The sequence below is a fragment of the Stegodyphus dumicola genome, chromosome 5, assembly GCF_044657685.1.
Source record: "Stegodyphus dumicola isolate Sdum_Otavi_A_Nest chromosome 5, ASM4465768v1".
Lineage (NCBI taxonomy): Eukaryota > Metazoa > Arthropoda > Arachnida > Araneae > Eresidae > Stegodyphus > Stegodyphus dumicola.
The window spans coordinates 223722601-223736698 of record NC_140772.1 but is presented as its reverse complement, the minus strand read 5'-3'; the positions used below and the strand labels follow the sequence as shown (position 1 = coordinate 223736698).

At 29.9% G+C, this 14098-nt stretch overlaps 1 protein-coding gene across 2 annotated transcripts in view; it reads right to left on the bottom strand.

Annotated features, from left to right (window-relative positions):
- Positions 1-6034: 6034 nt before the first annotated feature.
- LOC118200470 (dixin-like) overlaps positions 6035-14098 on the bottom strand; it is a 138407-nt gene continuing 130343 nt past the window's right edge. The window contains exons 12-16 of one of the 2 annotated variants that reach the window (XM_085817722.1): positions 10635-10707; positions 8277-8376; positions 8090-8198; positions 7108-7198; positions 6035-6293 (exon numbers count right to left, since the gene is read on the bottom strand). In XM_085817722.1, the coding sequence (XP_085673848.1) occupies positions 7124-7198; positions 8090-8198; positions 8277-8376; positions 10635-10707 (357 nt within the window). In that variant the 3' untranslated portion in view covers positions 6035-6293; positions 7108-7123. Of the gene's footprint in view, positions 6294-6955; positions 7199-8089; positions 8199-8276; positions 8377-10634; positions 10708-14098 lie in introns of those variants that run through there. The other variant, XM_085817721.1, reaches the window with a different exon arrangement.

Genomic DNA, 14098 nt, shown 5'->3' with positions numbered 1-14098 from the left:
TATGGTATATTAAAAGTAATTAATTTGGTATAAAATATTTTGCTTTGTAGTTATTTTGAATGATAATTTATATTTCCAGAAATCATGAAATAGAAAATCTATGGTGCTTAATGTATTTTGTTTTATCCTTGTTTCATTAGTGATATAGATGAAATTACTATTCTTATGAGCTAAACTTCTGATTTGTAAAAATAGAACACAACAAATTTGTTGACTTGATTTAGATATATAAAATTTCATCAAATTATTTAAAATTATCTACTACTGAATAATACTTTTGGATTGATCATTAGGTTATACATTATGAATTATTTTTATATCATATCTAAATTAAGGCTATGCAGCATATATTGTAGGACTGTGCTACAACATATATTGCAGGACTATTAAATATCATAAATTATAAGAATGGATAATGCAACAAAGTCATATACAACATCATATATATATATTGTATTAGCGGACTACATTACAGTATATATTATAAGATAATATTACAGAATTTATTATAAAAATTATTTACATACATAATACTGTTTTAAAATATTTATGTATTTATAAATTCATCAGTATTTGATTTAAATATTAAAAAAATGTATGGCGTTTGTTTTAATCTCATGCCATAATTGATATGATATATTTGAAATCAATAAGCAGTCTGATCGATGTTGGTAATTGCCCTGCTAATGTTGCATTTTCTAATATTTTGGTATTTAAAATTTGAGTTGGTGTAAAAATTGATTTTTCAGATATCATTTCATTTATACTCATGAATTTACTGGATTGTTTTAGTAACTGCATATTTTACAACTTAGAAATTTTTTAGCTCTTCAAACATGTAATAATGCAAAATTAGTGGTTTCTGTGAAATGTTGACATTTAAGAAGGGGGATGAAATTTATGTACTGAATATGTATGTACACTGCGCAAAAAAAAAAAAAAGGGAGACAGTTCTATATCTCCCATTCTACAGGGCCGATTAACGAAATTCAACTTTGCGTTTTTCATGTCTCGAAAGTACAACTTAGGATATGATTTAGATTTATGTATAGCATTGTTTTTATATAGGTATTTTGACACAAAATTGGACTAAATAACATACCATTTTTTTCCCCCATATTTCGATTCTACGACCCAAATTACGCCAAACTACCAAGCTTTGCAAAAATCGCACGAGTAGTTTTTAAATAATTAGCTCTCAAAATTTTAGCTCCTCAATGTTAATTGAGTTTGGTGTATATTTATTAATCTCTCTTTTTTTTTTATTAAACTTATTTGATTCTTCCTTTCACATTTCAAAATTGAAGTTCATTCCAAATAAAATTCACCCTTTTTTATGATTTATTTTTAAAATTTGTATTTTTAAATAATTTTTATAAATTTTCGAATTATAATCTATAAAATTTTTACCATCATCTTAAAGTAGACGTATTTCTAAGCATACCTGCAATAAAATTTTTACCATCATCTTAAAGTAGACGTATTTCTAAGCATACCTGCAAAAAATTAGTTTTTTATTCAAAATTCCCAAAGATATATGTGAATTTATATATTGGTGTGTTTTAAAATTTGGCATATTTGTTGAAAGCCATAAAACATCAAATGTGGTTTAGGCACTGTGCTAAAGATTTGGAAGTAGAAATAATGCAACTTTTTTTCCGCTCATACATAATGTAAAAAACTGAAAAAAAATTGTGCCAATGTAAATTTTTTAATTTCTCCATAAGTTTTGCACGAAATTTTACAAAATTTTATATCTAGGCATAATTTGAGTCGTAGAATCGAAATATGGAAAAAAAAATTGGTATGTTATTTCAGAAAAGTCCGATTTTGTGTCAAAATACCTATGTTAGAACAATGCTATATATAAATCTAATATATATCCTAAGTCGAACTTTGGAGACATGAAAAACGCAATTTGGATTTTGTCAATCGGCCCAGTAGAACGAGAGATATACAGCTGTCCCCCCCTTTTTTTTTCACAGTGTACATTGTTTGAAAAACAGGTCTGCTTTTTGTAGGCAAAAACTATTGCAAAAGGGAAAGTTACTTAAAATATTTTAATACAACTTTTGTAATGCCTGATTGATAAATTTTCAGTCCTTCTTTTAGCACTCATCTGCCATTTGTATTGTCGAAGGATATCCTGCAAACAGTCTAATTTTACCAAAATTTCTTTTTTTAATCCAAGTGAAAACAATATATTATAAATAACTTGTAATTTATTTATTCATTAATTATATAATAACCTATAAACAAATTCAGGTAAAAGCATGGTGCTTGGTTGCTATAATAAGCAAAATTTTAAAGATGTATAAGATGGGTCAGTATAGAGGCATTTTATGCATGTTTTGATTTCCTTCAAAATAAATTTGCATTTTCTTTTTGATACTTTCCCCCAACTTTCCTTCCTTCCCCTTTTTCGAGGGGAGGAGGCTAGTGGTTATTGATAATCATAACTAATTCATATGATCATAAAAAATATATAGCTAGACATTTTGAGCAATGGTTCTTGACTTAAGCTGTAAGTTTTTGAGGACAACAGTTATAATTTTAGACCCTTGTGCACAATAAAGTGATCAATTCAGGTATTGAAAAAATCATTTTTATTTAACTCATTTTTGTATTTTTGTGCATAGCAGTACACAAAGTAAAGGTAAAATCAGTTTTAAAAATACTTAAGAAAATTTATACAGAAATTGTAAATTCCAAACTCTACATTTGGTTTGTCTAATGTAATAATGTAATGAGCATAGGTATTACTGCACAGTAAAACTGTATCTTATTTCATAACTTATGTTTAAATTTTTTTTAAATAGCATAAAAATTAAATTTTATGACAAATCCTTTTTTCATAAACCTTCCAGCATTTTTTACATGAGTAGTCAGTTTGTTTCCCCCATCTAGTATTTTTATTTCCACAGCATAATAATTTTTCTTAATTTCTTTGCATGTGCAATAATGTCAACACATTATATCTAATTTTACTTAATGAAAATATAATTTGTTTTTCTAAGCCATATTCTGTCGCTCCCATCGATGTTGTTGCCTTTCATTTTGAAAATGCTCTGATGTAACATAGAGTTGTAATCTACAAATAAGTATTTCCATACTCCATACACCTTTAAGTTATAGAAATATACTAAAATAAATAAAGAAATATCCATTAACATTGAAATGTTAACATATTTTCTTTTTGAATTCTTTTTCAATTTATTTTAAATGTTGTCATATAGTCATACCCTTATAATTTTTTTTTTTTTCTGATATACTTCATGTATTTGTCCTGAATGTAAACATGTTTGCACTATTATTGTGCTGATGAAATAGCAAATGCAAATTTTTTTAGTTGGACTTTGCCCACCAGCAGCTGAGCAGTCATTGGTTGCTGAACATTGGTAATTCCAACCTGGCTTGGATTTAAGTCGAATGGGTTGGTTGCATGGGTATTTCTGGTAGTTTTTCCCATGTGTAACATATAATGAACGTGTATATGAACCAGTTTGCCTTAGAAAGTCCTCCATGAAGGCATCCCTATCCTTAGGCTGATAGCCCTAGTATTCTGTGCTATAATCTACAAGCACACTTTTAGTTTGGCTTTGAGTATAAAAGTACTCACATTGCTGATGTTAGAAACCTTTGTTTTTCTTATCTTCTTAGATTTTTGGGCAGTTTTTATTTCCATTGGATCTAAAATCAAAATTATATGATTGCATCGATTTTCTCTTAATATGAGTTTTTCTCTAAGCCCTTGTTATTGATAAATATATATTATAATAAGTATGATGTATCACATATATAGTATGTGAAGGACACAGCATCATATATACAGTATACAGGTATACTGTATCACATTCAGATCTATGTATTCAGGTCTGTACACACACATGCATACCAACACAGTGATGTGTATACAGTCGGTATAATTTGGAGATCACACATCTGGAGAAAGAGCCTTAAGAATCTTGTAAAGAATAATAACTATGCATGAAATACATTGAAAGTAAAAGTTGTATGAATGCTCAATGTGAGTTTTGTTAATTTTCTTGTTCCTAGCTGCAAATTTTGTTCTCTTCATCTATATTTGATTCAGTATTACTTCGAGCATTTTTTATTTCATCTCATTTTGTAAATGTGTAATTTAATAACAGAAGCTGCAGTTACATACTTAAAAAGCCTTTTTGGTGATTTAAATTTAAGTTGGAAAAAGTCTTCCTACTCAAGTTTAAATAAACTGTGGCTATTTTGAATTCACAGTCATTTTCTGTATGTTAAAATATTCATTGGGGATTTGTTCAATGCACGAATGCAGTTTTTTTAATTGTATGTTATTTGTTAGTGTATGCTACTTTGTAAGCAGAAAAAATGTAAACTAAAAATTTTTTAATTAGGAAATTCCATAATACTTGTATTTATGTAGAGTTAACAACTTAGTTCAAAATAAGAAATGCATTATTCAATAGGGATTTGTTCAACACATTAATGCAGTTTTTTTCAATTGTATGTTATTTGTGTTAATTATGCTATTTTTTAAGCAGAAAAAATGTAAACTAAAAAATTTATAATTAGAAAATTCCATAATGCATGTGTTTTTGTAGTTAAACAACTTAGTTCAAAATAGGAAATGCATTTAAAGATGTAAGTTATTTTGAAATTTTGATTTATAATATAAAAACAGATGTTTATAATTTGTAAAATTATGTATGTATGTATTATAATGTACATTTGAAATTATTCAGTGATGAGTAAACTAGCATATATGTTCAGAGCGCAATTTAACTTTGTTTCATTATGTTGTACCTGAATTGTAATTAATCTGATTAATTTTGGACAGAATAAAATTATTTTTTGAAGATTTTATAGATATAAATTATTTTTTCTTTTATTTATTAACATTATGGAAACAATTATTGAAATAATTTTATGTCTTTTTTATGTAATATATGTTCATTTATATTTTAATTCCCAATAAAAATATTTAGTTTAATGAAATAAGTAAAGTAAATGGCACTTTGTGTAAGGAAAAATATTGGTAATAATTGGTACAGACAGAACATTTACAAAGACAATGTAAACTTGCTGAATGTAAATAATTGTTATGAAAATAAAAGTTTGTAAAATGCTTACAATATAGATACACAATGATGTCTATCACAATGATTGTCTCGTATAACAAATGCATGTATGGTAAAAATAAATGTCCTGTATTATAGAACATGAATATCATTAAGTATTGGTATGTTCAATGCAGAGCTAAATTTCTTTTACTGAAGGTGCCGCTTAATATGATCATGTATCTGCTAAGCTATTTGGTAATATTAAATGACGAGAGAAAATGTCTTTTGAAATAGGTATGGAATGCAACTAATTTAATATAAATGGGCGCTTTCACAGTATTTTAACTAGAAAAATACAAAAATTTATTTATGAACTGTACATAACATGGAAATTATTTGACTGATGCTTAACCCCTATTTTAATATTCAGAGGACATTACTGATTGAAAAAAAAACATGCGAATGTAAAATTTAAAAATTAGGTAAAAAAATAGTCTTAATTTGGCATAGATGTTTCAGAGAATTTCCCTCCCCCCAAAAAAAATCTGCAGATTTTTATTTTCTGCTTCTGTATGATCACCGTCAGAATCGATAGAATTGTTCAGAATTTTTCGTCAAACTATGCTTTTCTACCTAATTTTAAAATGTAATTGAAATCAAAATGAAGCTAATTTCAGACGAAATGTGTTGTCATTGACATTTCCATGTGAATTGGCAAATTTACAATTTGATTTTGACTATATTTGGCAACTTTACTTATAATATTTTGATTATATTAATAAAGTTGTTGGTCACAGTTAGTGAAGTATTTTCCATGTTTTCATATACAAATGGGCAGGACTTAAGCAATTTGATAACAATATCTAAATGATAACATTAATCGTGATTACATTAAGCGGTGTCTACCGACTTCTTGTGTAGATAGTAAGTAAATACAGAAAATGCATCTGGATGGTGGAAGAAAAACCACATAAAGATTAGAAAGCAGGAAAATGAACATATTTTGATTGAAGAGTTACAAACCCTTAAAAACATTTTCCTTTGGTGATGAGAAGAACACAGATTATTCATGCCTACTGTAACCACCAGGGACCTTCTGTAGAAGTAAGCATTGGCAGTAAGTACGAGAAGAGAGATTAGATTTATCAAAGCCGTGCAGTACATCAGGATTATTCTAAAGGAGAGGGAGAAGCATCTCTTCAGACAACTTTGGATCTCCCAAAAGACTAGACAGATCTGTAAGAAAACAAGGCTGAGTTTCCCGACTTTAAATAGAAGACTCGTATTAAACTGACCTGAAAAGTGTGAGACTGCATGAATACATTATGCATGCTATTTTAAATAATAAATTAGTCAATTCCTACATTTCCAACATAATTTTTTTTGGCAGTGTTTTGCAATTTTGGACCAGAGACAGATTAAAATTATTCGCATAGCAATGTATGGGAAACAGTGTCCTGAAATAGACTGTGTTCATTATGTGAGACCCCGTTTGTACCAAACTTTTTAACCTACTAAAAACTGAAAGCACTTTTTTATGGCAAAACTTTATGTAAAATAATCTTCAATTAAACATAGCCATGCTTTTATCTAAAATGAAATGAGAGTGAATATGTTAACTCTTTCTGAAAATCATTAACATTTAGTTACATTGGCATTTTGTTTTGGCACATAAAAAATCGTTTTTATTGTTAGATCTTTCTTCCCAAGAAACATACTTCTGTCATGTTAGTTGAGGGGAAGTTAAGATATGTTGTCTATTCTGCCAGTTGAAGTAATGAGTATAAATACATAGTTAATGGATTCCCCCTATCCAATAAAGCAGTAGAGAATGTTTTTCATTAAATATGCTTTATGAAAAGAATGGTAAGGTATCAAATGGTTGTAATGATCACCGGTATATATATATATATATATTTATCGAATTTCGTTAATACATCGTATTGATATTTTTAAACATTTTTTTCTAATAAAATAGAAAGATAAATGATTCTACATATGAAGCTTTCCTAATTTTCTTCTAAAGTTTTATGTGCTTTTATTATCATACCGTAGTTGATGGTGTATCAGCTGCAGTCTTCCTCAATCCATGCTACTATTTTTGAATCCCAGCCAGGAAGGATATCTTCATCATGCAGAACCTGAAATGCAAGAAGAATATTAAAGAATTTATAAATAATAGGTCTAATGTGAATATCTCTGTTTAACAAATATTTCAAATAGACTATCCTGTTTAACAAGTATGTCAAATAGACTATCCTGTTTAACAAGTATTTCAAATAGACTATCTTCACAGGATAGATTTTAACAGTGTGCTATAATTTCTTTATTTCAGTTATGTAAAATCATGTATTCAGATTTTTTAGTTTTTCAACTCCATATTAGTATTTCCCCTCTTTTCTTTTTTAATCAGAGCAAAAGTTGATTTTCTTTTTGTGAAAGTTGAGAGATCAGGAGAACAAAATTAATTAAATGTTTATAATCTTATTAACCTGAATATAACACAGATTCATTTATACGCAATCCTATATTTTTGAAGAGGTTTTATAAAGGGGGAAAAAATTAAATTTCCTTATTAGATGGTCTTAGCTTGAAGAACTTGATACTACTAGAACAATTTCAGTAGTTAAAAATCATATTTGAAATAAAATTAAATCAATATAAGATTTAACTTTATTTCAGATATGATTCTTTAGACTCGAGGATAATAACTTGAGAAAATAAGTTGAAACTAAGTGCAGGAAAAGATGTATGTGATTTAATAAACCGGACAGGGAAGTGATGTGGTGTCTACATCAGATCTTTTTAAGTACAATGTTTTAGAGCCCAATAAATCTAATACTGAGACATATAAAACCGGAATGATTTTCAGAAAGGTATTTTTGAACTAGAAATATCATTAGTGTTGGACAAATACTGTATTTATTTATTTTGAATCGTAGAATTTAGTAATGAAGAATTAGACGTGCAAAAATTACGAAAATATTTGTTACAAGTGAAGAAGTTTGTTTCAGTAATAACAGTGAAATTACCTCTTCTTTAACCATTCCAAATTCTGGATCTAGTGTCTTGAAATGATACCTAAATTGTCCTGGTCTATCGAACAACAGTTTGAAGTCCCTCAGGGTTGCTTCTCCAATCCTTTGAATGATATTCACAATTAGTAAACATAAAAAGTATACTTGCTGGAATGCACATCTGACTTCAATTTGAAAATACCTTTTGTGTAGAATGGATCGGAAAGGTGTTAAGGACTTGTCCATGTAATAAACCACTTTGGTACAGTTTTTGTCTTCAGCGCTTTGAACCTCTGGCCCTCCTGTAACCAAACAATATTATTAAATTAAAACTTGAGGTGCACTGCCTTAATATTTCAGAACTGTCAAGCCCTACGGTAAAACAGGGAGACTTCCAATTTTTCATCATACCTGGCATTCCGGTAAATTTTCAGTTTTTTGGTTTTTAATTCATCTTAATTCAGATAACCTGTTTTAGATATAACTAAAAGAATTCCTAGATTTTGATCAGTAATGTTTCACAGGAAAAGGAGATACTGTAAATATTTTAGACAAAAAATTCTTCTTCTTCAAAAATAATAATAATGATAATAATAATTACGCCCAAAAGGGCATTTTTTTCATTGACAGACATACACGTTTCGAGAGCATTTGGGCTAATGCCACACTGGGAGTAAAAATATTTAAAAACAGTATATCTTAAGAATTTACGATAGGCAGTCTTGCGCACTGGAGATAAAAATGTGTGTTTTTTTTTTTCATGAAATCTTGCAACTGCTTGCTTTGAAATGGTTGACTTTTTAAATCAAAAATTCATTAAATTTTTACAAAATATGAAATAGAAAATGAAGCAAATTCGAAATTCGTTCTTCCAGGTGCCCATATTTGGGGGAAGGACTACGTTATTCAAAATTTGATGGCGCTAGGTACCGTTGCTTTTTCGAAATTCAGGAAACATATATACATTTAATGCAGATTCTTCATTGCTTGGTTTCTTTAAATATAATACAGACCGTTAATATTTGGTAGCAACAATTCGAAAAGTGATATATCGCATTTAAGTGATTCAGTGTAAAATGCCATTTCGAGACTAATAACACTTCTGGGCTAAAAAGAAAGGCAAATAAAATAAAGCAATGATTTTATAATTTCTAAGTGAAACTCTAATTATGCAATTTCAGCTTTTATTCCAAGTGCACAATTTTCTTGATTTATTTTTATTTTATCTGAACTATTTTAATCCATTAGAGCATTTTATAAAGACTCAACTTAGGTTTAATAAGTAAATATTAGTATTTAATTTTTCTTTTAACCTTTAATAGATAAATATTTGTATCTTATTTTGCTTTGAATCTATAAATTAGATTATATTATCAATTTATCTATGTTATTACATATATATTAAAAGTAAATTTTAGTTTCATTGTGTTTAAAATAATATTTTGAGCACAAATTTTACTTTTATTTGTGCTCAGGTTTTCAACAATATAAAATTTTAAAAAAATACAGAATCGCATAAATTTATCCAAGAATAAATAAATAAATAGATAAAATTTAGAATACTGAACTGAGTATTGAATTAAGATGTTGTATATTAAAATCGTGACATAATTAATTTAATAACGCGAATTATGCATTAATAAAGTGATTTTAATTCAAATTTGTTGTATATTAAAATCGTGACATAATTAATTTAATAACGCGAATTATGGTTTGTCAAGGTATATCCGTACATATGTTACCGTGAAAGACCGAAATTGGAGAATGTTGACTTTCACCGGAGAATGTCAACATTCACCAAATACGTCGGTGAAAGATCGAATATTTCTTTACATTCTTGTACATTCGGACCCTCACCGGTGTATGTCGACAATCACAGATATTGCTCTGCTGTAGGTCGAAAAGAGAGGATTATATGTACACGCTGCCATTACAAAAGGAAGTGTTCCACAAATAAATGCAGTTGTAAAAGCAAGGGCCTCTTGTGCAATTCAAAGTGTCATAATAGTTTAAGTTGTTGCAATAAATAAGATTTGAATCACATAATTTGGTAAGTTTATAACTTCTATTATTTTCCTTTCTCATTTTGAATGTACTGTGTGTTTTAAGTTTTTATTCTGAGTCTCAAGTGCGTTTTTTCGCGAATGAATTACGGAGAAGGAAATATAATATTCTTATATGTTCAACATTCACCATTAGTACATGGTGAATGTCGACATTCACCGGTCAAGTCAAAAATGAGAGTATTTGGAAAACATTTCGGACATAACACCAAGCGACTATGTGAATGTTGACATTCACCGGTGAAAGTCGACATTCTCCAGATTTCGGTTTTTCACCGTAACATATGTATATATATAAATATAAATATATATATATATGTCCTACTGTGTGTTATATAGTACCATATACTAGGAGAGTAGTTGTAGTTGCTTCGCTGAGTGGCAAGAAAACTTTCCGGTTTTTTTGTTTTTCAAGGTTGACATCGACATCATTTATTTGAAGTTGATCAGACAAAGTTAACACATATTTACTACTTAAATCAATAGTAAGGAACTACCTGGTTGTGCTGGTGAGAAAAAGTGAGATGGTTCTCTTTCATTCTGTGGTCTTCTGACTGTCGTATTTGACACCTAGAAATATAATATGTATAAAATAAAGCATAAAAGATTACTTCTGATGTAGTACAAAAATTATTTGTTTTATATGACACATAGAATATAATACTGTAAGATGTTTTCTGCCCTCCTTACCACAAATTTTCACAAAGTAATTGGAAGCACTTCTGGCTAGTGATCTAGTGATCAGGAGGTCCGATGTTCGAGTCCACTGCACATTTTTCATGCTTCCTGCTTCGACAAATCTAACCACTGTACGATGGTACCAAAATTAAAATGTAGTGGATGGTAATTTTTTACCACCAGGATTTGGCAACTGAATCCTCACCTTTCCAGTCGCCTTTTAAGTAGGGGTAAATGTAAGGTATTTTCTCTTCTCATTACTGTGGGTTTCACTTGTAATTGGAAGTATGACTGGGTAGCAGTCGGGAGTCCTGGAGTTCAAATCTAGTGAGGGCATTGTAAATTTTTGTTTTATGCTTAATGTATCTACAGTAGGCAAACTTAATGAATCTGCGATAAAGATTATTTCTAAATTTAATGCGTAAAATGAAAATCACCATGTGTATGAGAAATTTCGTTTACTAGAAAGATAATCTTCATCAGGGTTTAATTTCTGAAGTTAGAAGTGTCAGAGACCCATGAAAAACAGTCAGGAATGATGAACAAAAACAAGTTAAATAAATAAAAATTAAAAACATAAATAAAAAAAATTATTAAATTAATGGTAAATAGTTAAATAATAAAGTAAAATACCGGACTACATCTTATTTGAATCTCTGGCTGAGTTTGAGCTCTGAATATGCAATATAATGCGTTATTTCAAGGGATGACAGAAATAAAGGTTATTTCTTTTTCATCCCACCATTAAAAAAGAAAGAGTTAAAACGATTCAACTAATGAGAATACAGAAATTGCTAGAAATAGTATGAGATTATGGAAGGCAATTTTAACGGACAAGTATAAAAGCAAAAGAGAAGTATTCAACACTTTCTGACCACGATCTCTTCCGACATAAACAAAAATAAGGTTTTGTACAAGTGACTACTTTTTTTTTTTCTTTTTGTTACACGGTTCAGAAAAGTTCGCAGGTGCTGTTTTTTATGGGAAGTCACTAACACTGGACGTGTTTAGCTGTTTATCTTTGTATTTCACTGTATCAAGCTCACTGTAATTTCTAGCATATTTAAGATAATAAACAACGTTTCCCCTTCCCCGTTCTGTAAATCGCGAGTAACTGTAATTACGGATGAACAATTTGGCTATAATGATCACTTCTACCACTTTAGGATAACATAGCTCCAAATTTGCATGTATAAGCAAATGAAAACATTATTCGTTCTTAAACAAGCTGTAATAAATTTATTGCACTTTTTAGAATAAAGTATGAAGAACAAAATTTTTGACTGCGCTGGAGAGCTTTTCTTTCCTCAAAATTTCAGCGTACGTCTTGCCTAGGCTTATTTCCTAGAGAGAGATGCATTCTTAAGTTAAAATCGACTTTTATTAACACTTACGTTATTACTAAAAAATATATTTTTCTGAAATCGTAGCTCAGTTTCATAAAATAAGTGCCGGGTTCTAGCTGGATTGAAATGGATTGATTGCTGATCGGATTGACTGCATGATATTTTGCGGATTTTTTCTAGTGTAACATAAATATGAACAACTTTTCCTGAGGAAGTCGCCGAAGTTATCTCCTTTTTTAGACAGGCAGGTGTATAAAGGCTTTTCCGTTATCAAATAATTCACTCAGCAAATTATACCCTTGCTGCAAATATCTATCTCTTTTCTATCTATTCTCTTAATGGCGAGCAGAACCACACTTTCATAGATCATCCAACGGATAGAATCTTGCACCAAACAGAATTGGTAGTCTTCTGTGAAATGCATGTATATTCACATACATGTTTACGTTCTGTACGTCTGCTTTTTGCAGATATGTTGTTGTTACTTATGCTCACTTTTCTGACAGTAACATCAGCCCGAGCCCACGAAATTCCTCATGGTAAGGAGCGCAAGATACGCCTGTCGTTGGCAACCAACCTGGAGTACCTTACGGGTGACAGTGCGATTTTGTTCAATTCCTCCCCCAATTTTGATGGACAGCACACCAAAGGGACGTGTCCGAAGGTCTCTCACCCCCTCTCCCCTTCCACCAAACCACAGGAAAGGACCTTTCGGCTCGCCGCGTATTTGGAGTGCCGCCTTACACTATACATTTACAAACACCCATGCCTCCTCCGGAATTCGAAGGCAGTCAGCGATGCTAACCACTATACCAGTTTGGGCGCTAGCTGTATATATATGGTAAGAACAAGCTATAAGTCTTTGAGAATGTAGTCGGGCATCACGGAACAGACAGTCTTCTGGGATATATGTGATCTTTCGTTGTACTTGAGAAGATTTACAAGCTGATCAGTGATGATATGTATATTATCTTTTGCTGTGAAACTCAGGAGTTTCTTTCATCCTTCCAAGTAGAGCGAGGGCAACTTTTATCATGCGGATGGAATTCATTCCATTGGTCTGAGATAATATTCAGACTAAGGATGCCATGCCAAGAATTATTTTAGTATGCTTGATGTCAGCCACTATCCCGTTTCCAGTTGTTCAATATTCTTCCTTGCGGGAAATGATCTCTATATGACAACTTTATGAAAGAAAATTTTTCATTTATAACTTTATTCCTTCATGTTTTACTTGAAACACAATTCACCTATTCTTCTCTTTATTTATCTCCTAGCATATTACCTCTAGATTCATATCATCAGGACTTGAAAATTCGCCTATCCTCTAGCTTTTTACTGAAAGTTCATAATCATGATAGTTGCTATTAACGGTATCATCTTAATTTGCGACTTATAAAAATAGCATTGTTTCTTTTCTTTTCTTTTCTTTTCTTTTTTTTTATTTAAATTTTTGTTCAGTGTAAGTTATCATACTTAAAAGCATTTTAGTGAAATATTTTCGGTTCAAAATCGATTTAAGAAAATGGGAAATAGAAGCAGTATTTTTTTCCTTCTTTTCATGAAGGATTGGATTATTATATTTTCACCTGATTTTGCCTACCAGTGTTTGAGTGGTTAAAGTTACAAAACATTGGTAGCCCGTTCACCAGTTTGGTTTTTAGTGGCTAATTTCACTGGTTACTGGGGTTTTTTGAGCATTTTCTACAAATATAGTGTTAACTATGAACTACTTTTGAGGACAAATAGTCTCCGCATAATTAATTTCTTCGTGGACAAACAGTCTCCGCATGTTTTGCCACAATTAACTAATCTGTTTCATCGAATTGATCATTTCGGCAGCAGTGTATTACTATCTGTTAGTTACAGTAATTTACAATTTTAACAAAGCTTTAATAATTAAATAATTTGTTGTTTGTTATAACATGTAACATTAA